The sequence below is a fragment of the Echiichthys vipera genome (genome assembly GCF_963691815.1).
Source record: "Echiichthys vipera genome assembly, chromosome: 18".
Taxonomy (NCBI): domain Eukaryota; kingdom Metazoa; phylum Chordata; class Actinopteri; order Perciformes; family Trachinidae; genus Echiichthys; species Echiichthys vipera.
Window position 1 is genome coordinate 15,401,782 of NC_139843.1, and position 27,847 is coordinate 15,429,628.

The 27,847-nt window shown below is 44.3% G+C and overlaps 1 protein-coding gene across 4 annotated transcripts in view; it reads left to right on the forward strand.

The window, feature by feature from the left end:
- Positions 1-27,847, forward strand: part of raraa (retinoic acid receptor, alpha a) — a 151,522-nt gene that overhangs the window by 119,875 nt on the left and 3,800 nt on the right. For 3 of the 4 annotated variants that reach the window (XM_083932746.1, XM_083932745.1, XM_083932743.1), the window contains 3 exons: positions 15,920-16,068; positions 21,782-21,923; positions 27,664-27,824. In XM_083932746.1, the coding sequence (XP_083788872.1) occupies positions 15,920-16,068; positions 21,782-21,923; positions 27,664-27,824 (452 nt within the window). The remainder of the gene's footprint in view (positions 1-15,919; positions 16,069-21,781; positions 21,924-27,663; positions 27,825-27,847) is intronic. The other variant, XM_083932744.1, reaches the window with a different exon arrangement.

Consider the following 27,847-nt stretch of genomic DNA (forward strand, 5'->3'; position numbering starts at 1 on the left):
ACAACAGAGGGAGCGGGAGAGGGAGAGGCTTGCCTGGGTGACTGATATTATTAGTGTTCTAGTGCGACTGATGGAGCCTTGGCCTGCATCCAATGGCTGCCAACAGGCCAGCGTCTCTCAAAATGAGTCTGGTACAGAATGACCTATATCCCCGTCCTATTTAGCACATTACAGAATTTCGCTTTATCTTTACCCATTCTTCACTCTGTATTTCTTTATTTTGTATCAAGTGTCATGATGAGGCAAAAGCCCCCACGTATGATCTTAGTTTTTCAGCAGTTTTTAATAACCCTAATCTGTAAGGATCAGTTGCCTTGCCTAAAACCTGTTTCCACTCTGCAGCCTAATCATGTTTTAGATCGCTCACAATTGAGCGGTTTTAGTTATAGAGATTTTAAACAGTTAGGGCAGATAGATGGCAGCTTAAGCCGACTGGTGCTTTTTACTTAGTACCTTGCGTGCAAAGCTGCATGGCTGCCCAGATTTGCTCCTCCTGGCTACAGGCAAGAGTGGCAACACTAATCTTCTCTGCCCCCCGTGTGAATTATGGATTGGATGTAATGCAGCGATTAGACACACACCTACACACATGTCGCTCTACTGCAGTGGTGACAGGCTAGGTTCCCTCCTGCACTCAAAAGAGGGGTTTCCCTAGCTGCACATGAAAGTCTAGCCTGCGGTGCTGCTCCCTAACCTGACCACCCAGTTTCTTCTTCCGCACGCTGCTCACCTCTAATCAACCTCCACGGCCGCATACATCCTAGAGCTAGCAAGAGAAGAAATTCAGTCTCGCACATATGCTTGCTAAATCCTTTCATGGCTATAATCCCCAACACCAGGAAGAGATGCATGGGAATCTTGGTCAGCTGACATTAAAGAATGAGGAAGGGAAGGAGGAACTATGGCAAGGTTGAAGCCTAACCAACCCCCCCATCCTCCCACCTTCTTCAAAGCCTGCTGGGATGCTCCTTGGGCTTGACATACCCAACCCCACCTGCCCTCACTGCTCAACGGGAAGCTCCATCACTGGCTTCCCCTGAGCTGGCCTACTTGGGACTGTTTGATCTCATTGTGGAAGCAAGTGAGCTCGTCCGCTGCCTGGCAGGCAGAGAGAGCTCCTTGATGCTGAGGGTTGGGGAGGTGGAGCAGGCTTCAGTGGAGAGGCTTAATAACTGTATTAACGTCGGTGGCTCCCCCAGGACCCACGCCTACACAGCCCTGTGTGTGTGTGTGTGTGTGTGTGTGTTGCCCTAATTTTCTCCCACTCTCTTTCGGCTCAGTTTTTTTTTTTCCAATTCAGTGTGATTTATATAGAAATCAAGATATATTAGAGCAACGTGTCTTCTCCGCGCTCGTTTCTCATTTTCTCACCATGCTGCGTGACAGTTTGTCTTCTCATCATCGCCGTCGCAGCCCACTTCCTGTAACCCTCCATCTCTTCTTATCTGTCTTTTCTCTAACTATTTGGCCTCTTTCTCATGCCTGGCTATACGCATCACATTAAACTAGTTTGCTTACAGATGTGTAATATTACAAACGACTCAGAATTGAAAGCACGGTCCTTTCTCACCTGTGGGTGTCGCTATTCATGACAAGTCCCCTTATGCCTTGAATTATACATTAGAAACTGTTGAATAATTGATAGTCCCCACTTAGCTTAATGGACAGAGTTAACTGAGTGAGGCGTGTGTTCCTACTTGCAGAGGAACTGGGTCGCAATAAACGGCACCCAGTCACCCCTAGGGTCATAATGAGGCCCCCGTTCACCAGGCAGAGAGACGGAACAGTCGACAGAGGCCAGCTGGGGTTAACTGGACCCCAGAGGGAAGGAGGACAGGAGGATAGGTGGGAGCATTAACACCAGGCTCACCTGAGGGCTCGGCTCAGGTTACTTGCACTCTTTTGACGGACCTGCTTACGAATGTGTGCAAACAAACAGCAAGCATGGTCCTATGCGTGCATGCAAAAACACATACTGCCTTTTTACGCACTTACAGCTGGAGGAGGCACGCAAGTGGATTTTTGCCCTTTACAAATGGAGTATTTGGATTCAAGTGTTACTTAAAAACACTTACCTGCAGTTTAACCTTTGAAGGACATAGAGCTGTAGACTTTTTATTGCAAAACGTAGCCTTTAATCTGAACACCAAGGGCATCCAACATCAAAGTTTTATATGTGTCTTTGTGTTGCTCATTTGCACATACAGAAATGTGAAAACTAGTAATAATCATGAGCAATGGGTAAAAAATATCTTGATAAATGTCAACCATATTTTGCAGTTAGGTAAGGTCGATGCAAAATAATTGTAGGGACATTGTAGGGAGATATCAACTTTGCCTCACTAAAACCAGTCCACTGGCTGGTCTACAACCATATCACAGGAAATGGTGTGTGTCATGATCAAATGGCTCCCCCCAGGCTGCTTGGAAAGGTCAGGGATCCATGCAGGAAATTAGTGTCTGTGGAGGCACAGACAACACACACACACACACACACACACACACACACACACACAGAAACACAGGGAGAAGGGAAAAGAACAACCCAACCCCGTCCCGAGGAAGCTAAACATGTCCTTCATTAAATTCAGGTAACATCCCACTGCGCTCCCTTGATGGCTTTGCCTGCTCTCATCAGCCATTTTCCCTAAGCACAGAGCTAACTTAACCTCCCGATGCTACCAACAAGCACCTCACTTTTTATTTATTTAAAATTTTTTTGCATTAGCCTTGCCATTATGAGACAAATGAGTCTGCCTCTCTCCGCCCACCCGCTCTCCCTTCGCTCTGCCCAAATCTTCCACTAAGGAGCCCCCTGACGCCACACATCAGACAGCTGAATCAAATGTGTGTCATCAGTCATCATTAGGGGGGCATGAGAAGGAGAGCCGTGGCTGGCCGTGCAGCAGTGAGCCTAAGGTGTTTCAAGCTACCTCTTTGTTGTTTTGGTGGATTTGGGCTATCCAAATGATTTCATTGAAAAATGCAAATCTATAACGTCAATATGTGTATGCATTAATGATCGGTTGTTTTGTGTGTCATCATTCTACAGCTAGAATGTTGTTTTCCTCCGCGTCTGGCTATTCTAAATATGTCAGCTGTCTCCTAGGGGTCTTTAGGCCATTTGAACCCCTGTGCTGACCTAGTAACCTCCTCAGATCCTGGCATCATTGAGCTCTTTAACAGACTAGTGACAGGATAATGGCACACTTGCTGCGTCGTCTTGTCTGCACCCTTGCAAAATACCTCCACTTACACCTACAATAATATGCTTTCAACTCTGAACCTGACATTGGTACTTTGAGCTAATTTATGAAGGGAACTGTTGTCATTATGGGTTTCATGTACAGTAGAGGAATGCACGGTTTGCCTGCAGAAGCTTGAAGGCAAAAGTAAATTACAAGCGAGTTTAACTATTAGCTCTAACTCATGTTGACGAGTACATGAAGTGACAAACCTTAAACGGGTGTCTGGATTTTGAAGAGAAATGGCCTGGTGAGGAGACGCATTATTTAGTGTCTTTGAACACGCTCATCCACCGGAGTCGCGCACGCGCTGCACTCGCGACATCTCCCCCGCTTTCAAAATTGTGCGCTGAAGTTGAGAAGATCAAACCCTCGTAATCTATTCCCCCTGTGTTTGACTATTGTGTTTTCAAAACAGAGAGAGAGAGAGAGAGAGAGAGAGAGAGAGAGAGAGAATGAGAGAGAGAATGAGAGAGAGAGAATGAGAGAGAGAGAGAGAGAGAGAGAGAGGTGAAAGGGAGAACATGAGCTGAGAGAGGCAGTTTTACATGACAAAGCCTTTCCCTGGTGATCATCTCTTCTCCTCCCCAGATCCCCATGAGCCTCTTCTCTTTCTCTCTTCTACTCTTGATCCCTTGTTCCCCCTTTTTCCTCTCCAACTCCTCGTGGCCTCTCCAAGTCCACTTCAGCCCTCTAATGCAAATAGCCCTTTGCCCCCCTCCATATTTATGACCTGCTTCCTTTGCTGTTAAATATGCGCTTAAGAACGAAAGGCCTTGAAAGCTGCCAGTCACATTGGATTAGCCGGTATCAATGGGCAGATAACCTCTCTGTTAAGAGTGAGTGAAGAGCAAACACTCGAGCATAAGCATTCATGAGGGACTTTTGGCCTTCAAACACTGAGAGGCACTGTGTGTGGCACTTTGCTCAATAAAGATGAGTAGGGTCTGATTAATGTGTATGGTTGTCATTTCAGCGCAGGCGGACAGGATGTTGGTGCATGAAAGTGCATTTTGCAGTACTTCTTCGCCTGTGATTGTTTGAATGTAATGTGTTCATGATGCAATGCTCTTTTACGTACCAATAAAATGACAAATGCATTTTCACTTTTAATCCTGTTTATTTAAAACTTTAAAGTTTATTTAAAACTTTAAATAAACTGTATGTCTTGATATAATATAATTTATAATTGAGTATTTTTCCGTCAAAACCCCTGTCTTTTCACTTCCTGTAAAATCAAGGAAAATGGTTTCAAATGTTTGATGACTCATCCTTCACTCTGGGGCGTTTACAAAGATGAATCCAGTCAAATGAGACTTTGAGCGACTCTTTAGCCACAGCGCTCATATAGAAGTGCACCCCGCAAAAACACCTATATTCATAGAATCTGGGGTTACAGTGCGTAACTAACATTTTCATTTCAGAAGCAATATGGCTGAGATCGATTTCAGGCCCGGCAGCATTTATCTGTGTGTGCTGCTCTAAACCTACCCACTTTTTAGCGGCCCAATTGAACACGAAGGATTTTATGTAAATCCCTCTTGTAACTGTACACTTCCGTTTCACAGCAACTTTAAAAACAACCTTTCTTCTTTGTATTTCTTCCAGCACCTCATGATTAGTTTAAGGTCACAGGAATATATTCAGGCCCCTGACACTGTGGGTCCTTATAACAGGCAGCTTGTAATGTCACTGACCTTTATTTTACGTGAATGCAGGGAATAGAAGTGTATTTCTGCTGTTGCACTCATTCTAAGTGTCTGTGAGAAAAGAGCAGCAATAAAATGACTAAAATGTTACCTTTAAAGATTTTTGTTGGACCAGACAGTGAGTTTCTGGATTGGGTAGACCCAGGTTTAATGTTGCTTTGGAGCCCTCCTGGCTCCTACTATGCATGAGTGCAGTCTTTAATCGCAGAAGGAATAAAAAATCATGCACACAGTCACCCACTCACGCACAATTCTATAATTAACCAATGCAGGCACTCTGTTAAAGAGAGGCTTAATGTTTCATGAAGCCATTTCCACAGTCAGAGCAGTAACATTAAAGACCAGTGTGTGAAAGACTGTGGTTTCACTCGTGTGTGTGTGTGCGTGGGTTGATGTTATGATCCAATGGTGACCTTGATTTGTGAATTATGACATACGGTGTCACGGCTGTAAGTCACTCCAGGAAGGATTTATTAATTCACTTTGGGAGAGTTGACAAAAGGAACGTACGCTTTGGTTACACCTTCTTCCATTCTCACTCTGAAGAGAGTGTCTGAAAGCAAACGTGCACAGCTTTTATTTGGGGCCTGCTTTTGAAATGTTTGTCTCTTTCTCCTTAGATGCCCTCTTCTCTCTATCTTTATCAGCCCCTGTTTCTCTTGCAGCCTGTCTCTTCCTGCTCACTTGCCCTCCCGGTGTCTCTTAATGTGGGTCAGCAAAGTCGCATACATTTATGCTCAATGGCAGATCCAGTCTGTGGATAAACACTGACTGTGTTCATCAAATCTATCAGCCACAGAAAAAAAGTCTTGCTAATCACAGGTTGGCTTCTCTCATTGAGTTAAAACTCCCTGTCTTTACCTTATTGCAGTGATGAAGCTTTGGGCCTGACCTAATGCACACATCCACATTTTCACACACACACACACACACACACACACACACACACACACACACACACACACACACACACACACACACACACACACACACACACACACACACACACACACACACACACACACACACACACACACACACACACACACACACACACACACACACACACACATTGGATATCATGTTTTGGAATGTTCATGCCCACGACCTGTTATGACACACCGCTCTGCCTGTCCACATGCTGGTATCCTTTGGCCAACACGGGTTGCTTTTTTGCCCCATTGTGCCCACCACCACGTCCCACACCATCAGCTCATGCCAAATATCTCCAGTCACCCCGTGGCAAGTGCCAACTCCCATAGCCCCACTGTCAGTCAGCAGGCATAGACAGCTGCTGGGTAGAATTACACCGTGTTACCAGGGGTTGCATGGGAGCTTTGTTGCTGGGGAACCTATGTTGCTCTCTGGCAGGATAGCTGTCTTCGGATGCCGTTTATGTTTGTTTTTTTTGCACAATTACCATATTTTCCGCACTATAAGGCGCACCACATTATAAGGCGCACCTTCAATGAATGTCTTATTTTGAAACTTTTTTCATATATAAGGCGCACCGCATTATAAGGCGCATAGAATAGACGCTACAGTCGAGGCTGGGGTTACGTTATGCAGCCATTAGATGAAGATGCGCTAAAGGGAGTGTCAACAAAACAGTCAGGGGAGGTCATCTTGTTGCTTCCTCCACTTCCGCACCATTGATTCGTTCATGTTAAACTCTCTCGCTGCTGCTCTATTCCCATGTTCTACTGCGTGACTAATCGCCTTGAGTTTAAACTCTGCGTCGTAAGCGTGTCTCTTAATAGGAGCCATTTTGGGGTCTTTACACAAACACACAAATGGAAATGAAACGGCACGCTTCGCGCAGTCATATATCTCAACATGCACCGTGCGTTACTTCTTCTCCGGGGCATAATAGAGTCGGCGGCTGCTTACCGTAGTTGCGAGACCTGTTGTGGCTCAATATTGGTCCATATATAAGGAGCACCGGATTATAAGGGGCACTGTCGGTTTTTGAGAAATTTGAAAGTTTTTAGGTGCGCCTTATAGTTTGGAAAATACGGTAGATCCATAGGAGCGATCACAGGATTTCAGTGTGGTTTAGATGTCCTGTGCATTCTGTATTTGTTAGGAGACTCATAATTAACTGTGCCAAAGGCTAGCATGCAGCAACATTGAGCAGCTACTATGGTATACATGAAGTTTCTGCTAGAAGTCTAGCCCCTGTAGACCTCACCTTTGCCATCTGCTCAATCCCTTACTGCCTCTCCCTCCCCCATGCCCTAGTTTGTCCACACATGTTCTCAGTTCCGCCTCCATTTGCTGTGCAGCAGCAGTGATAGCAAAACCTGGTGTGTTGTTATTTCAGAGGCCTGGCAGCGTGGAGAGAGAAGTTATCTTGGGGCCCCTGGAGAAGGGCTCAGGAACATGGTGGGGGCTGCCGGGCTGATAAAAAACAGGCCCGGGCTGAGACAAGAACATGCTGATGTTCACACATACAGGCTGTTGTGCAAATACATACGGCCCATATCACATAACATGCATTCAAGTATACAAACCGGTTGATGCACTAATTTGCACAAACCCAAAAGCAACAAAATTGCATACATATAAAATGCATACATTTCGTGCTGCATATATACGTCTACCCCTGCAGACACACACATCCAACTCTGCCCCACCTCACTGAGATGTAAAGATGCCATAAATTACCCCTGCTAAACACAACCTGGTGTTTTTCTCACTTCTGGCGCACCATTTCCTGGTGTTGAAGAGGGATCGTCATAACAGCCAAGAAAGACTCCTTGCTCTGCACCGCCTTGCCCTTCGGCCTCTGCTCAGACCCTCATCTATCACTTACGTATGTGTGTGTTTTTCTTGCCGTAACACTCTACATGGGAGGAGTCATTTGGCCCCAATTTGGAGCGCTATCCATCAAAGTTTGGTCTTGGAGCCGGTGTAGCCTTCAAATGTACGGCACATTCCTTTTAAGAACTTGAGCTGTCACATCAGTTTCTGCTCTCTCTACAAATTTTGAATATCTGCAATGGTTGCAAAACAGCAGGCTGTCATTTCTCTGAAATGTAAAACACAACATATTCTCCTAAGTGGAAGTGATGTGTCATGCACCACAGAAAATTATATTGGAATCAGATTAAGCCATCAGTTTGATCCATCGCTTCCCTTCCGAGGTTAAATATAAATGATGCGTGGTTCTACGCTGCTAGCGAAGCATGGACAAATATGTAAAAGGACTGCTAGATACATGTAAAGCAGACTATGAATCTACACCAAACGTCACAACTACCAAAACAAAGACGAGAGGAGGGGGGCCTAAAACTATTTTTATCTACAAAAGGAGGTCCCTGCAGATGTCAGATGTATGAATTAAAAAATATATTTTAACTCTGTTATCATGTCAGACCTTAATTTTAAAGAATGTTCTATTTCACAACACTGCAAGTATGTTTACATTATTTTCTGTGGAAAACTTGGTGAGTCATAAGTGACAGCACCCTGCATTCTCTCTCTCTCTCTCTCTCTCTCTCTCTCGCTTTCTCTCTCTCTCTCTCTTTCTTTCTTTCTCTCTCTTTCTCTCTCTCTCTCTCTCTCTCTCTCTCTCTGTGTGTGTGTGTCTCTCTCTCTTTTCCACAGTCAGTGTGTTTACATGCAGTTTAAAAGCCGATTATATTCGGGTTATACTCTGGTTTCTGAAACGCCACGCAAAAACCCTACCCCAGGTATAATCAGACTTTTCATACCTTGGTTTACAGACCTAGATAACTTCTTTAGTACCCGGACTACTCATGCATCTGAGCATATTCGGAGTATGATCATGCTATGCCTCTGCGCATGCTCCGTGGGATATAACTGCCCCTCCGCTGCAGTGGTTTTTGACCTGGAAATAGAACAGATAAGGAATCAATGGCGCCAAAACAACGGGAAAATAACAATGCCAACATGAGCATCACCTTTAATCCGAGGAAGGTCTTTGCCATCAAAAGTAACATTACTACCAAAAAGACCCATTTGTCATAATTATGTCGAAGATTCTGTCATTTTCCTCCCGCTTGTGATTTTGACAAAGGTGAACCGGATGAAAAAGCTGTATTCCGACCAGCTGTATGTTGGCCGAGCTGTATGTTCCTTCTCCCTTAACCAGAGAAAGACCATATTCAGGTTACTGATGTGCATGTAAACGCACTGACTGAGAAGGTAGACTGCAAGCTAGACATCCTGCAGCTTAGGTGGAGCACAGGCAGGCAGGAAGATCCTCAGTTATCCTCCTAACTCACCCCCTTATTGAAACATGAACACAGAGTTGAACTGCATCGTAATGTGCATGATATGAGTAGGAGTAGTGACAAAGACCTTATAGCATAACAAAAATCTGAATCAAGAAGGATCTATAAGACAATTAAATACTGTAAGTAATCCATATTGACATTTCAGTGTTGGATACTGTCAGATTTTAAGAGATTTCCATCTCTTTTTTTATTGAGACGGTGCAGAGAGATGCTGAGAGCGCAGATGCAGAAGACCTGGAAACACTGACCAATCAAAGCAATCTCGTCTTTTTCAGGAGGGAGTCTCGTTTTTTACACATTACAACATGTAAACATGTTCCAGTAGAAACCCACATTACAAGTATGAATCTAAAAATAGGCATAATATGGGACCTTTAAGGCCGTCTGCTGGCTGTAGCTGTGATATGTAATGGACATCTTGATGCTTTAAAAGACAAATCCTTTTGGCAAAGATGGATGGAAGGATTCAAGATGTGAAAGTAGACTTCTGTGACTTGTAGAGAGCTATAAGACGAGAAAAAAGTCAGACTCACTAAGTTGGAAAGGTAGGAATAAGAGGGAGATGAATGTGGAAAGTGGCGGGAGACGGGGGTGGAAAAGGCTGGATTCAGTTACAGCGAATTCAGGAGGTGTGGGGCTTGCAGTCTGCTCTCTTGCCCTATGTTAACCTCCACTGGCTCTCCTTCCTCTGTGTGTGTGTTTTCACTTACGCCTGTCTGCCATATCGCCAGGTTCCTCCCCCTCTCCCCTCCAATAACTGTTCGCACTCTGTGTTTGAACACAAACACACCCCACTGTCGCTCTCCTTACAGCTGTCAGTCTGTGCGTGCCTGCTAGTGCGTGATCGTGCCCTCGCCACGGCTCATATTCAGATGGCGTGCATGACTTTTGCTGTCAGTAATCAGTGTGAAGGCAGCGAATAGAGCCAGATCCATTTTCAGTGGAGACCTGTTATGACGCTTTGTGAGAGAATGGCAGGATTTCCCTGTAAGCAAGGAAATAGTCCCATTTCCCCCTTCAGTAATTGAAGAGTGCTGACAAAGCATTCCTGTGTGTGTGTGTGTGTGTGTGTGTGTGTGTGTGTGTGTGTGTGTGTGTGTGTGTGTGTGTGTGTGTGTGTGTGTGTGTGTGTGTGTGTGTGTGTGTGTGTGTGTGTGTGTGTGTGTGTGTGTGTGTGTGTGTGTGTGTGTGTGTGTGTGTGTGTGTGTGTGTGTGTGTGTGTGTGTGTGTGTGTGTGTGTGTGTGTGTGTGTGTGTGTGTGTGTGTAACCCTTGGAAACACAAAATAACGTGTGAATATTTGGTAAAAGCATGAGTGTTGCGCTGCTCCCTTGTTGGTCTGTTTCACTGCACATAAAAGCTTTTAGGTTGCTGCCAGTCGTTTTTATGGACATGCATGATACATTGGCCAACAACTCCCACGATTTTGCAAGGCGGTCTCTATCCCTGAGGCGGTTTCATTGGCCATCCCACTTCATTATTTTAAGCAGACTTCAAAGTGAGCCTTAATGCAGCAGCCTGTGGCATGGTGGTCTGTTTGGTGTCTCCTGTCCTGCACACTCACTGCACGGAAAGACAAATGGACCTGTACATGTTCTTCCATGTATCTTGTGTGTGTGTTTGGGCCTTTTTGTGTGTGTGTGTGCGCGTGAGTAAATAACCTAATAGAAGTCAGGGGAACACAATGGTCCATGATAGAGTAGGATTCAACAAAGTGGAAGACTCTGTCAAAGCCCTCCATCCCCTCCGCCTTCATTCTCTCCGCTTCTCTTTACCACAATCCAGCCAGCCAACCAGCCAGCCTGCTAATGTAGTTAGCTTCCCCCCTAATGATGGTGAAATCTCATTAATATGCTTCACAGCTGGGCCCAGTAACCAGTGGGGATGAAGGTAATCAAATCTCAGTGAACTAACCCAGAGCTGAACCTCAAGAACTGCTCAGCAGCAGTGCGCCGAAACAGCAGAGTCTAGAGGCTTGATAATAGCCAGTGGGCTTGTGTGTGTGTGTGTGTGTGTCTTGGTCTGTGGTCTTGACGCCTTTGAAGTGCTGATGTAAGCCAGGGTATCTTGTGTCACTATTACAGCTCAGGCTAGTTCATCATCAGAATAGATTTAATTTCAGTATTGTGCATATTTGTCCAGTTAAGTCCAGGCATGCTTTAATTGCTTATGGAGGATGTGGCTGTGCGAGGGCGCGGCTTCTCTCTAAGTGCACTTGTAGCTCATGATGTATGCAAAGTGAATCTGAAGAGCGGCATTACAGACCACTCACACTTGAACTTAATTAAATCACCGGTGCTTTGGCTTTGAGTTCAAGAACACCACGCCACATTAAGCTATTAAGATATCTGGGGGCTGCACACATGCACACGTGCACACTCACACATGCCGAGTGTCTATTATAACTGTCTGCGATTTTGAATATCAAAAGAGCGATCTAAGTTAATTAAATCTAGACACTTTTCATTCAGAATTGTTTTTTATGAGATAAGTATGTTGTTAATGCATGGCCAACTCACACATTGCATAGATCAATTCATAAACATAATGTTTTAAGGTCCCATATGGTAAAAAGAAATTTTTATTATTATAAAGCAGGTAAATGTGTGAAAATAAATACTGTAATATACATAACGCTCAATCTACAGGGAAGTGCAAACAGCCTTTAAAAACTGTGCCTTTAAACTGTGCCTTTAAACGACCCGCCAAGACTTCTGTATGACTTCTGTAGGTAGGGCTCTTAAAGAGACAGACGCTAAAACAGAGCGATTCAGACAGAGGGTGAATACAGGTGTATTCAGACAGACAGTATGAGAATTTTTTTTTTTTTTTTTTCAATAATTAAAGCACGGAAACATGTTCTAGTAGAAACCCAAAATACAATTTTGAACTTGAAAATACATCCATCCGTGTGCGTGTGTGCGTGCGTGTGTGCGTGCGTGTGTGCGTGCGTGTGTGTGCGAGTGCGTGCGTGCGTGTGTGTGTGTGTGTGTGTGTGTGTGTGTGTGTGTGTGTGTGTGTGTGTCACCAGAGTACAATAGGTTCCTTATCAATACCTTGCTGTTTTTCATTAAAGTAATATGTTCAGCATGAAACAAACGTGGTGTTTTATTGTCTATTCATGTATCCTTCTCTTGGCTAAAGAAATGATATTCAAACTGTAGTATTAGTTACCGTTGTGACTTTGCAGGCTCTGAAGGGGCTCCGGCTCGGAAACCTTGCCAGACAAACACATTTTCAGTGTTAACATTTTGCAAGGGTATCGAAGGAAGCACTCCAGGCGAGTGTGAGTCAGTTCTTCCAGTGTTTGTGCCGTAGGATTTCGTGGATCGCACAATAGGCAGGCTTGTATGATAGTTGGTGTTGATCAGAGCTTGGATGCGGGCTGGTGTTGAATAATGCCTGGGTGAGGGCTGCTGAAGGGCTAAGTAGCTCCGTCCTCTCCACTGAGCCTCTCTGCCTCTCTGTCCACAGGCCTGCCATTGTTTTTGCTCCATGCCTCAGCTTGGCTCCAGAAGCCAGCCATTGTATTTAATTACAGTCGCCAGCCCCCTCACAGACTCTTGTCCTTGTGTCCCAGATTTCCATGGGTGCTCTCATTAAAACTGTGCATTTGTGTGTGTGTTTATGTGTGTGTTTGTGTGTGTGTACGACCGATGAGTGTTTTTAAATGGCTTTAGGAAAGCCCTTAGCCTGTGTAAATGTACTACGCATGGATGCAATTTTCATGTTTATTTGTATGTATGTGAGTGGGTGGGTGGCACATCTGTTTGTGAACTGAAGGCAGCTTTGACGTGGATGAACAGCTCTGTGGGCACACTAATAATGCAGCGCTGTAATCAGTCCACATCAAGAGGGGCAGAAAACTGTGAATGGTTTTTTGCTAATGAGAAAATATTCCATGTTATGTAAGGGCTGCTCTGTTTAAGTTTAATCTGTTTGACATGAGCTGCATGGCCCAGTCGCATGGGCAAAGATGGCCCAAAATGACACTACTAAAATGGCAATGAGAAGCAAAGGACGCACCCTCGACTGAACCCTTTACCTCCTGTGCTAAAAATCACTCCCATTTTTCCCCTCGTCTTCTTACTGTTATATGCATAACTCTCCTCGCTGGAAAGTCGCATAATTCCTGTTTTTGAGCATACAGTATGTGCACTAATTCTCTCAAATATATCACTCCTTTCCTGTAATGGCGTCTGCAATTAAAAGTTTGACCTTTTGCTTTTGCTTCAGAATACTCCCATTTGTAGTTTTTCAAGGCTTTAAGTTAAATCCTGACAAGTGCGCGTATCGCAGACAAACTCAAGGGAGGAACAATGAGTAAAGTAATTCAGCCTAGCTTTCACTCCCTGTGTGTGTACATTTTTTTTTATCACTTCATCTGTTTTGTATTTCGGTCTTTGTTTGTGGCTCAAACACATCATAGCTCTCTCTCTCTATCTCCTTCACATGTTTGCCTTTTTGTGCCTCCCCTCTTTCCTCCCTCCATCTCTGCCCTCCTTCATCAGAAAACTCTCTCTTCATCTTCCCATTCCCCCCTGATATTGCAAATAATGTTCCTAAGTCTTCACAAAAGCATCTCTGTTCAATAAGTAAATACAAAAAGTGTCTGGCTCCAGGCTGAACCTATATTGACCCATTTAAACCAAAAGTTTGAAAAAGTCGGTGCCGGTGTCAAAGTGGCATATGACATCTGGGCCTCATAAATGAAATGTCTTAATATCCCGGGGCTGATTGGGTGTCACTGTTAGGTGTTGCTATGTGAGCTTTATTGCCCTTAGCCTAACTGTCACCCGTCACTTGAAACCCACTCAGATATGCTGTGTGTTTTCCTGACGGGCAAAGATAACACACTGGATTTTGGTGTACCTTGCTTCTGTCTGTTTTTTTCCAGGAAGCCTTGAGCATATCCGGGCATCAGGTTGGTTTATTTTGGTTGTTCTGAATGTAATCTTCCCCTGCACCATCTGCTTCATGCGCGTGTAGATTGGAAGGCTGAGACCAGCACACAGACACTATAAAAGGATAGGGGACCGTGCACGTGTGTGAGGTAGAAAAACTTCATCCTTACTCTATATTGCCCAGTGTGTGGTGCGATTTATAGTTGTGTGTGTTGTCAGGATATAGTGTGAGTGCAGTGTTTGTCTGCGGCGTCAGCGTCACGTGGAGTGTGTTGCCAGCTGTACTACGGGCCTGCTGAACCAGCCCAATCTGTTAAATATAGATGGCTTATTTACACACTGAGCTGCAGGCGGCTCCTGAGCTGCTTGTCAACCTCCCCAATCCCTCTTCAGTTGAGCTGGTGATGCTGGGTGCAGCTACAGGGCTGCAAAGATTCACACATGCATACAGTATATATACTGTTCGCATGTTTAATGTTCTCTCTTACAAATCTTCCCGATAATTACAATGTCTTCCAACGATTATCAAACCAAGACAATCGGAATAAAACGATTATTGTGCCGCATTCCATTTCACAATGATGCTCCCGTCTTGTTACAAATCCAGCACACCCCTCGTAACTGACTGGAATATGATGAATGTAGATAAACATACAACATAGTTGATCTTATCTATTTTGATCTACTTCATTTATTTTTTTGTATTATTTATCTTAATGTATTTCAGGTTCAACAAAAACATCATGTTGGCATCAGTGTAAAAAACTATACAGAACATACAAAGGCACCATTTTCAAACAGGTATTATATGCTTATTCAGCTTTGGGCCACACGGTGCAGGTCCCCGCTGTGAATGTGTGTTTTTATATTTGATTAAAGGGCCTTGTTTAGTAACACACAGGATATTGAGGTCAAAGTCCAATACATATTACACAAAGGCAACAGCAGGTTATTTCCCTACAATCCTGGATGCCTTTTGTTGACTATGTACACAAAATATGGGAGCGCTCACATGTTGTTTGGTTTGTCATGTTAGTGCCTATTGGATGAGGAAGGAGCATATTGAGCCTCTTTCTGTTTACTGGTCTGATATTGCATAAGAGCTTATGAAGTGTGTGTTTGGTTTCGGGGGTAAATAACTTACACCAACCTTGGTCAAAACCATAACTATGCTTAACCTTGTCTGTGGTATTTGTTTCTTTTTTAATTTAAACAGCGTATTTTTTTTTTTTGCGTATTTCCAAGCCTTCATACTTCACAATGTATGAATAAAAAAAACACAATGCTGTGTACCAGAGGAGAAAACCTGTCTTTGAACCCTGCTAACAAAGCAGCGTCTTGCTGCAACGCACAAGCCATAATTTCAGCAGTAAATAAGAAGACTCTGCAGAGGCTGGTTTCATTGGTGCTTTGATGATCTGTGTGTATATGTGTGTGTGTGTGTGTGTTTGTGTGTATGTGTAAGAAAGTGTTTCAAGACAACACTTTCCTGTGGCGGATCTGAAAATGTCTGATCAAGAAGTTGTCCGCGGTGCTTTTTTTTCTTTTTCTTATTTCAAATTCATTCTTATAAAGTTCCTCTTCTGGTGATTTATACTGGATGTTGTCTGTGGTGTATCTGTCTGGACTTGGCTGTTTAAGATCTCCATTTGTGTGTTTGTGTTTGTGTGTGAGAGTGTACACATGAGATTTAGTGTTTATCCCACTGATATCGATTAATGCTGCATGTCTGTCAGCGCTCCATCTGATAGTGTTCTCTACCCACCCCCCTCCCCCCCTGTTGCTCTTTCCTCTCTACAGCGATAGAGACCCAGAGTACCAGCTCAGAGGAGATAGTGCCAAGCCCGCCCTCACCTCCCCCGCCACCCCGTGTCTACAAGCCCTGCTTTGTGTGCCAGGACAAATCCTCAGGGTACCACTATGGTGTCAGCGCCTGTGAGGGCTGCAAGGTGAGACTCCCGGCCTTCCTATGAATCTGCCAAGCAAGCAAGATGTTTCATCAATCTCTAAACCTTCATGTGATTTGTAGGGGGGAAAATAAATACACTCGGGTCTTCACAGGATAAGCGGAGATGGCGATGATGGCACGTCATTTTTGAGTATTTCACATCTTTTTGGGGTTTTCGATGTTTAATGCTGGAATTGAAAGATCCCATATTATAAATGCGCCTTTTGATTATAAAGCAGGTGGCGGTGCTATATAAATACTAAGATAAAACGGAGTGCTTCAGACAGAAGGTGAATACAGGTATATTAAGACAGACATGAGGAAAATAGGTTTGTTGAACATTAAAACATGTAAACCATGTTCTAGTAAAAACCCCAAATACAATTATGAACCTTAAAATGATGATAATATGGAACCTTTAATGTCGGAAATAAGTCAGAATTGACTGCCTTTTCATGGGGAATCATTTACTGACATCAGCTGCTTTAGTGGGTTGCTTAATCATTGACACGACAGCAACCTATATCTGCGCGCGTTGTAAAACAAGATAATGTATATATTGGACCTTGGTCTGATGTACAGTTTGTGGAACTTTGTCAGCCTCAAAGGTTTACTCCGATCAGTTTTGCCGACGTGTCCACTTCGGCCGTCTGTTATCAAGACAGCCATGTTATACAGGTGCTGAAGAGGCCCTATAACCCCCATCTGCTCTCTTATCAGTTCATAGTTGCTGCATGCATGCATGCATGCATACATGTTCTTGTGCTAGTCTGAGCACACAGACCTCTTTATCTCACTGCTCCCAAGGCGCAGAGCCAGAGTTGTGTAAGCTCAGAGGAGGATAGAGATGAGGAAGAGGGAGCTGTGGAATCTAATGTTATCTCACTGCCAGGTGCAAACCTTCAGTATCCGCAGTGTTGACACATCACACACCTCCTTGATTTATTTTGCTTGCCGTTCATTGAATTCTTGAATTTACCAAATAGGATTTCCAAAGTTGCAGAGTCATAACCCAAACCAGAGTATGCAAATCCTCCTGGCAAGGTTTTATATTTCTATAACAACAGCCCTGTGTAAATAAGTCAGACTGGTGCTGTTGGTGACAGGTGCTTGCTAGACCCTTTTGACTTATTGACTGTGAAGCCAATACTGTGGTCTTTATGCGTTGCCTGCCATATGTGCGGGGATAGGAAAGCTGTGGAGAGATGAAAAGCAGACAGAAAAAAGCCTAAGGAAGGTAGGAGGCAGCAGCAGTAAAAAAAAAGAAAAGAGACAGGAAGGAAGGGCAGGGACTCAGTGGGAATGTTAAAATGCAGACAAAATGATAAAAAGATGGGAGAAACTGCTGGGACTGTGATACTGCGAGTGAGAGAGCAGACTGTGGGAGTCCTGAACTGCTGAAAAGAGAGAAGTGGGGATGGTTGAAGGGACAGCAGATTAGGCGGACAGGGGTACAGGGGGCCACAGATGAACTCATTGACAGCAAAAGAAAGACACACCAGAGCACGGGGGGTGGGGCCGGGGGGGGGGGGTGGCTATGACAAAGAATGCACAAAGGGACGAGGGCACAGGCAAGCAAGGATTCATACATACAAACACTTAACCCTTTAACACAAGCGTGCTCCATGAAACCCAACCTGCTCCCCAAACGCCGCTTATAAAAAATTAACAAAGTAAGTAAAGGCTGACCCCTGTGCTGTTTTATAGGGGCGACCAAGCTGCTGCTGCTGGCCGCTGCTTAATGGGTCCTGTGGATGGTTGACATATTTGCTAAACTGAGTCATAGAATTTCTTATAATATCTTGTTTTTAATTTTCAGGTTTCATATATAGACATGCATATGTTATTTACTAAATAATATAGAATCTATTACTCAGATTTTATTTAGGTTAGTTAAATGTGAAGGCTACACATGACGCACAGGAGTATGTGTGCTTGTAGCAGTTAGTAGTTACCCGTGTCAAGATAATATTGTGCAATGTGTGTGTGATGCACCAACTTTTAAGGTTTCATAATTGTGTTTCTCAACTAGTGTTTCTAAACAGTTTAGCACAGGCAGGAAATGCTTCCGTGGGAAACCTTGCAAGTTTGAACCTACATTTTTCTTTTTCAGGTATTAAAACGTATTTTTTTTAAAAGCACTGATCTGAACTCAAAAGGTGTGCAGCAGCTCTGCGGCCATTTCAAGCCCCAAAGTGCTTTTATAGTGTCCCCTTAACAGCACTCCCCATTCTGATGAAATAGGGTAATAAGAAGTAAAATAATAAGCTAAATCACAGCCCTCAGTAAGTTTGTGCGTTGGGCCAATGTAGAAGTTTGAAATCTGTTGTGCGGTTAGTGTTATTTAGGTGTGATGTCACTGTGTAGTTGTGTAGTTGTCATTGGTCATTTGCTCATTTACAAGCGGTCTCTTTACATCTTTATATGAGTTTTCTGTTTGTCAGTAGAGTCTATCACAGACAAAGGAGGCATTTAAAAACAGCGCAACACTTACTAATGGTAGGTAAAAACTGTAACGCTGTGATAAACATAGGAGGGCAAACAATAGTCGAGCTGTAAACTTCAGTAATTAGTTGTTTCTTCTTAATGATCACAGTGTTGTTCTCCCTTGACAGCTCCGCAACTATGTGAAAGTTGACACTTTAATTAGCTTTTTGAGGCTCTTACGCGTTGGGGATATAGCTGTTTTAATCCATCAGCCAACAGTTCTTATGCTTTACATACTATTTTAGAACAGCTTCTTTCAGGAGTTTTACCGTCGATTTTTGGCGCGTTTTTTAAGCCCTGGAAAACGTCAAAGCGCTGCATTTCACCAATGTCACTACCGCCAAAGAACAGCTCAGCTGGTTAGTAATGTCATAGTCATTAGGAGTGCTGGCTAAAACTACCAAAATATCCCCAGCTAGAGTCACCCGCTAGTCCCCTGACCATGAGCGGGCTGCCTGCCCACTCAACAGCCGCAGTACTAATTTGAAAAATTCAGGAGGCCTTCTCCATATCTCTGACTTCAGAGGAGATGACTTGGCATAGCATACTCAATAATTCAACACTACAGGCATGTGAATGTATGGTTGTCTCATCTGAGACTGGGGTAAGTTGAGGGTTAGCAGCATCTACTTTGCTGCAGCATGCCAAACTACAAAGGCATTTCCTGGGGGCTGCAGCGAACAGAGGAAACAGGAGGGGGATGATGAGCTCTGCTACTTGGAGACAGCTCATTCGTTTGTTGTTTAACTTCTACCGCCCGCACATACTCACCGGCATTGCGTTTTTTCCCCCTCCAGATATTAACACTTAAACATTAAATATGCATGCACGCCCCCTCATGTTTATGTTTTTGTCTTGGAGGCACGGCAGCGCACAGCAGGCGCTGGTATCCGCTGAAATGGGAGCGAAGCGACCATATTTCCAAAATCCCCAACTGCCGCTTCTAGCGAGAATGTCCCCTATTTGCTGTTTTTTTTCAGCCCTCTTACCAAGCATCCGTCTTTACTAATGTGTGGGCTGGAGAAATAGCTGCTTCGGAATAGAGGCGCACACACACACACACAACCATACAGACGTGCATGGACGCAGTGGGAGGCTGGGAACGCACTCCTAATCTGGGCACAGTGTGAAAGTCACGTAAGAGAGGATTCCTGTGCTTCCCTGTGAACCTGCCAACCCCTCAACTCCCCCTGCTTCCCCTCCTAAAAAAGCATTTCCTCACACACGCAAAGTGGAAGGCACCGACACATTCAAACGCACAAGGCTCACAACGTACATCAGGTTGACAGCCGTAAATTCAAGGGCATATGACACATGCAATCATATGTGCTATTACTTCTTTTTTTCATCCCTCTCCCTCTTCTCGCTGCTCTCTTCTCCTCTGAACGCTGCAGGGTGGCTGACAGGCCCGCTGAGGGCTCTTGTCACCGGGTGGATTAAGCGGTGATACAAAAAGAGGCTTAAGGACCGCAGGAAGCAATGACTCCTCAAAGAAGGAGGGGCAGGAACAATCGACTGGCCCACGAGCCGGCAGCAACAGCCAATGGGAAGGGGCTGCTAGAGGGCACCTGAGCCTTGTAGTGTGAGGAGGGAGTGGGTCAATCCCCTGTGACACTGGGGTCAGGGTCAGGGCACTGTCGGATCAAAGGGGACATGGTACACGCACACACAGGCACAAACAAAGGTCCCAGACTTATCCCTCAGCATCAGCTGCAAGAATTAACGTCAAACTACAAGCCCTGTTCTCTGCTTTGTTGTTTGTTCAAGCCTCACAGTTCTGTTGGAAGAGTGAGGGTCTCCTCAGAAGACTTTGTGGGTATCTGCTAGAGGTACCAAACATTCTATTTCTAGGCTGGAAATCAGGCATGATGAGCAGGAAAGGGTGATTTTAATCCATCACTAAACATTTTTTTTTAACGACAGCCGGTTGCAAAGCAGATGTGAGGCCTGATGAAATCCAGACTTAGGTTAGATAATGTGACCCGCAGAGGATTGAAACGCTTCCTCTACCAGCCCTAAGCAAAATCTTATCATGTGTAATCAAAACTGCCACGCGTGTTGAAATTTTGCTCATACAGATATGCGTCAAAACTGTACATGTTTCCTCCTCGTACGTCATTGGATGCCTGAATCACTTCCGCTCTGTGGTGGTGGACGAGAGATGTGAGAAGAGGGAGGGACAAATCGTGGGCTTAGTTCCACCGGCCATCTGTCGGGCTAGCAAAGCTAATCCCTCTGCATGGGATGGGGCTCCCTGGCAGCCCCCCCCCCCCCCTCCCTCCATAGCTAGCACGACCCACCCTCCTACCAACAAAACCATAACCCATGTCCCATTGAGTCACATTTATACCCACACTGACCTGTATTACATTTGTCTCAAGCCCAGTTTGCGGAGCGCTCAGTGGCTGATTTGCATTTTTTCCTCTTTTTATCTTTTTGACACACAGGGGATGTTAAGCACTAAGGCCACAGAGGTTAACTCTGATCTTATTGGGGTTGCAAGGTATTAAGGAGAATAGAAGTTGTGATGTTTGGCGTCTCATCTTTCAGGCAAAGATGCTTTGCTCTGTTTCTATGTCTTGCGTTTGTGCAGTCAAAACATAGTTGGCCTCTTCAAAGATCTCTCATTCCGGCTCAGTGACCAAAGATGAGCTCATTATAATTAGTCTTCACAACACATGGACTACATTAAAATGTGTTTTCTTTGATCTAGTTCGCTTGAAACGGGAAATGCACCAAAAGAGGGATGCCTTTTTTTGTTCTTACACAACACTATGTTCAGCCTGTGTTCTCTAATAATACGCACTTGGCCTGGATCTAGAATTGCTTATTTCTGGCTGTGTAAACTAGGCTATGGTTATATAGCACCCAGTAACCCCGTGCCTTTTGCCCCCAAAAGCCTTTGGACATGAAAAATGTCCAACATAATTTAAGCGTTGTGGTGGCCCTCACTGAGCAGGTTGCTGACCTCATGAGATAGGGACTGTTCACTGACTATTAGTCTCTGCCCAGATTATGTCACGGAATAAGCCTTTTAAGGACTTAACTGTTTGGTAGTTTTATTGCATTTTAAACCTGAATGAACCTGGATGAAAAGGGGCATCTGAACATGGGCAACATGAGTTTGCAAGAAGCAACCGAAGCACATAATAAAAGCAGTTATGTTAACCATACACCGCCAAACACCTGTCTTCATCTTCTCATCTCTCCGTCTTTCTGTCACGCAGGGCTTCTTTCGGAGAAGCATCCAGAAGAACATGGTGTACACTTGTCACCGGGAGAAGAACTGCATCATCAACAAAGTCACCCGCAACCGCTGCCAGTACTGTCGGCTGCAGAAGTGCCTGGAAGTGGGGATGTCGAAGGAGTGTGAGTATAAGAACTGGATTAACCAGAAGATCCTGCTCCTCCCACGAGGCTCTTAGGGGTCCAGCACAGATCTCATCATAGTTAATCCCAGAGGGGGTTAGCATGATTGTTACTACTGCAGGAAGTCCTAAACTGCAGCATTTGTTGACATTTGCTTCACTACCAATATTGCATAAGTGTTCAGCATTAATGCACACACATATCAGCTTTAGCGGGGATTCAAGTGTGATTTCATGGAGTATTTGTTTTTAACTGCACTGGGTAGAGACTGTGTCCTGTTATTTTTCTGAGAAAGTCCTCAAAGTCGGAAGTGAAATCAAAGCTGTTCCTATTTATTCCTTAGACATTGATTTTACTAGATTATTTATATTATCTATAAATAAACTATAAACTTTTAACTATTTTTATAGTTTAAAGAGAATATCCGCTGTTAAAGCGAGACAAAGGGCAGCCATGATGCAGACTGGCAATAACAGTCAGGGTGTCGCCAGGCTTGGCAGGCCTCTGTGATGAATATGTTCTCACCTGCCGAGAGTGAAAGAGCAAGCGTCTGCTCCCATCATTGCACCCCGGGGGCTGTGTGAACACACACACACACACACACACACACACAGGCACAACACATGACACGTACACACACACACACACACACACACACACACACATACGCAACACATATACATGCAGGCAGTCAGACTTGATAAAGTAATTTGAAGAGGTGTGACCACAGAGAACTCAGAGGCTAGCAGGATTTTTACCTCAGCCTCCTCACACGTGATACACACAGACACACACATAATATCCTTTTACACATTACCAGAATGTGTGTATGTGACAAATTTGTACTCATGAATACTGCTAAATGGTTTGCAATAGAACATACATTAATAATATGAATATACAGTGTGTACTTGTCCAGTGCAATCGTGTAACAGGAGAGACTAAGGAGATCACATCACAAAGTGTAATGGATCAAATGGATAGCAGGTTGAAAAGGTTATTATAAAACAATGTTTTAAAGTCTAGTGTGTTTTCATCAGAGTCAAACAATACAAAGAATCCTGAAAGTGTAACACCTCTGCTCCTCTCACAGGCCTGTTTAAAGTCAGGCAGCCTCCATTGCTCTATCCCTCTCTGCCTGCTGTCTTCCCAGCACTATTTACCTCATCTTTCTCGTACAGCGAGTGCAGGGAGCACTCCCCATGCCACAGCACTGTGGCTTACAGTAAAAGAAGTTATCCTCTGAGCTCCTTACTTTTGAATGGGGCCATTAATCATGGTTAGAAGGATCACAGCAGCCAGCTCTTTATACACACACACACACACACACACACACACACACACACACACACACACACACACACACACACACACACACACACACACACACACACACACACACACAAAGGGACCCAACAAGAGGATAGACTGGAGTTGGAGAGCCATCTAGTGGTGAATAAGTAGAACTAAACATAAAAAAAGAAGCCCAAATTGGTTTTATGAATGAATTGGAGGATTTGAATTTTATTATCGGATAGATTTGGAGCCTCCTTTGCTCAGCAGCTTTTTAGTTTAACAGTTATGTGTTTTTCAGATCGCTGTTATTTTGTGCAGAGTCTGCCGATTGCTCTTCTTGTGTCCTCAACAGTGACTTTGGCTAGTGAAACTGGTCTGGGCTGGTGAGGAAGGAGAGGCTGGCCATCTGGGGCCAGCAGGGAGTCTTTCTGCCTCTCTCTCTCTCACACACACATAGACAAAAATGCAATGCAGTGTATAATTTCATGCACACACTCAAATAATGTGGATGCAAGGTTGACAAACTGATATGAATAAAAATGTTTTAACAGAAATGCACTCAGACAGCTCCGCTTAAATACCATACACTCTCGGTCACACAGACGCACACACATAAGGTGGACCCCCTGCTGGTGCTGGGGGACGTCCGAGTGACCTTGTGTCTGTCGGCAGACAGCTCCAGACGACAGTGCCAGGCCTGCTGCCAGGTGGCAATGCCAAGCAAGACAGCATCAGAAGGAGGGAGGGGGTGTTAGGAGCAAGTGGAGGGTTACAAGGGAAACGCCTGTAAGGCTGGTGCCACATTATCATCAACCTGGTAGTGTGTGGTTAAAGAAGACCAAGACTTGTGTTTAAAAGGAAAATTTGATTATTTTTATAGCTAAAACATGACAAATACTGTATGCATGCTGCCCTTACTGTAGCTTACTACAGTGGTTCTGGTCACACATTTCTGATGCATCAAACTATTCCCTTATTTATTTATTTTTAAATACGAAGTAGTTTCACCTTATGTCTAAACTTAAACTATCTGAGCAGGTAAAAAAATCACAATTTGCCTGAAATGCTTATACAAATATGTAAATGCTTTGTTTTAAAGGTTTATGAGCCACAAACGTTGGGAAAGACTCAATCCTCAAGCAGCATATATGACGCCATATTCAAAGCACATTTCAGCAAACGTAACTTCTTTCCCTGAGCTGACACTTTTCAGTCTTTCTTTGTGCATCAAGGACGATCATATGTTTCAGTTGCACAGTACTCAACTGAATTCATGTTGGTGAGTTCAGACCAGCCGGCATACTTACCATACCTCCCTCCATCCCCCACACCCACAAAGCTATCTCCCACATGTTCCTCGAGGAAGGTGTTATTCAGCGATATAAAAAGTAATAAAAGTAAAATAAGATGAAGCAAAGACTGATGGAGGATGGCGCAGGGGGAGGATAACATCAACCAGAAAGCCAGGATAGCAAAGAAAGATGAAGGCTGTGAGAGGAAAAGAGTATTGAACTCTATCGAAGTGTGAGTGAGAATGAAAATCTGGAGTTGAGAGAGCAGAAGGGAGGGGGGGCAGGAGGGATGTGAGAGGCTGGAGGACAGGGAGAGGGAGAAAGTTTCATCACTGTCGACGGTGGCTTTGCGCTGCGAGCAGCAGGAGCAGGGGGAACATTGACATTTTTATCTTTCCATTGAATTTAATCTGTGTGATGGACGAGCTGCCAGCGCTTTAATTTTCCTCACACGAATTATCCCTGTCTGCCCACCTCTCTCTGTCTTGTATACAGACACAAATACGCACACACACACACATACACACCAAGGCACTAACAGAAATTGTCCATTAACTGCACACTGCAGCTGAAATCCACTATGAGAACAAATGATTGAGTGATGTGTGTGTGTGTGTGTCGTCATAGTATTCTGTACACGTTACACACCGGTTCTTGTAAATCATTTTTATGCAATGAATGTGTAACCGCAAACAATCCAGGATGCAAGTTCCCCCATTAGCATTCATATTCTCATAATGCATTTTGAAAGATTCATTGCTGGAAGTTAGCACGCACACAAACATCAAATGCATGTCTGTGTATACACACACACACACGTCCACGCATGCACACACGTACACACACACACAATAAAATAGCAAGGCAGTATTTCTTTCATTTTCGCTCCCCCCCACTACAGCCCCCACCCCCAAGTTATTGCATGTGGCAATTCGCCATGACAGATCGTCAGTCGTGCCTAATAGTTCTTTAATGACTTCATTAAATTGTGTTGTGCGGCTTATGATTGTGCTGCCAATTTGTCAGCGCGGGTAATGTCTGGGCGCTAGGGATGCCCCACTTTTATTTGTGAATTAATTGGACATCGACTGTGTTGCAGCCCTCCACCCCCTCCACTCATGGCAGACAGGACACAGATTCCCAATCAGCGCAAATATGGGTAGCAGCTTACTACAGTTTTATCCGACTGGCCTCAAAAACTGAGGGTTGCCTAAATAAGAGGGCGTTCCTTCACTAACTACGACTTATTTGCTAATTAAAGGGGAAATGTGGTAATTTTCATGTTCATACTTATATTTGGAGTTTCTACTAGAACATGTTTACATGCTTTAATATTCATGAAACACATTATTTTTCTCATACTGTCTGTCAGAATATACCTGTACTCACCCTCTGTCTGAAACACTTTCAGCGTCTGTCTCTTTAAGAGCCCCTCCTAAAAAAAGCCCAGTCGCTCTGATTGGTCAGTGTTTCCTGGTCTTCCACATAGGAGCTCTCGGCGTCTCTGCACCGTCATTGCAGCCGGGGAATGACTGTAACAACTCTGTAGCAGCACATTCAACTACATAAACAGTAATCTGGTTGCAACATCACAGTCCGGGTTGTGTGCATTGAGCGTTTAGATATTTTACAGTATTGATATAGCACCTCAACTTGCTTTATAATAATTTTTTTAAATGAAAATGTCTCACTACAATATTGGGCCTTTAAAGTACTTGATTACGTCAACATAGTTTATTAAAACAGTCCCATCCTAACACACTGTATAATATGGGCTTTTGTGTCAGTCTTTACTGCAGTTTCCTGATGCATATACACATGTGTTTTGGTGACTACACTAGCTTACCACATGAGTACCAATAAAGCGCTGGCAAATAATGCATTACCACATTCCATCTGCACCGCGGGGTCTTCTTTATTTCTTGTTGTGGCGAGCGGTGCTTAGCAGTAACATAGTACAGCATCAGACTTCCAGCCCCCTCCTTCCTCCTTCCCTTCATGTTCTCCCAGGCAGGGAGGCCTGTCTGTGGGCTGATGGATGAGCAGCAGTGCAGAGTAGTCCACCCCTCCCTGGCCCAGGGCCATGCCCCTCTGTCACAGACACTGATCTGCCATCAGCCTGAGCGCTCTCACCCTTAATGGTCAAGGTTAGGATTAAGACAAGGAAAATCTGATTTTAGGTCAGCGGCTAGGGGAAATTCAGGTACCTCGAGGGGAGATGGAGATGCAAGAACTGATAGCGATGAGTTTAGGAAAGTGGGATGATTTAAAGCACAAGAAATACAATTTTAAAGAAGGGGAGGATGGAATGAGAGGAGGAAAGAGAGTGCGCTGCATAACCAAGAGAGGGGGAGAGAGAGCGACGAGAGTAAGAGAGAGCTGGAAGGTTTTTTCTGGTATGGGCTCAGCAGCCGAGCCCTTTTAAAACCATTAGAGGCAGGATATTTGTCATATTATGTTATTAGATTAGCCGGGACCCCTAATGAAAGCTGTGGCAATTTGTCAGCCTTATGGATAGCTCCATCCCCCACCACTATTTATCAACTAGCACCCCGTCTCACCCATCCCACCCCCACCCCTCAACACGCACATACACAACCCAGTCATAGCTAAACTGCACCCCAGTCTGGGAGAAATGGATGAAGCCTGTAATGGGATTCCAATGCTAAACACCCCCGCCTAGTGTTTTTTGTCATTTGGGGTGAGCACACTATTCTCAGCCAGATCGCCCAGAGGGAAACCACATTGGATTATTTCAAGCCCCCCCTTCCATTACCATAGCCGTACTCTGATAGAGCTGTCTCACAACATTTATCTTATAGTATAGGATAAGACAAGTGATGCTGCAGTTGCTTCAGCAGTTTGCTGCAGACAGAGCATCCTTTCCTGCTGATGACTTTGATCATGATCTCAGTTTACCTCGTGGTAGTTATTAGATAGGATGTATAGGTCGTGTGGTTGTTAGCATATTATAATACTTTTTCAAAGAATATACGGTGATGTTGATGGACCTTTGGTTTACACTGCAGGGTCTATTTCTTTGATTTTTCTAAGAATATAGCTAAGATACAGTATGAACCGCTCTATTTAAATTGATGAAAGCTTAGACATTAGCACGTAGTAATCCTACACTGTCCCTCTCCTCCCTGCAGCAGTGAGGAATGACCGGAACAAGAAGAAAAAGGATGAAAAGAAGCAGGAGTGCACAGAGAGCTATGTTCTGAGTCCCGACACGGAGCGGATGATCGACAGGGTTCGCAAGGCGCACCAGGAAACTTTCCCCTCTCTCTGCCAGCTGGGCAAATACACTACGGTCAGTAGAATGACAATCTGTGT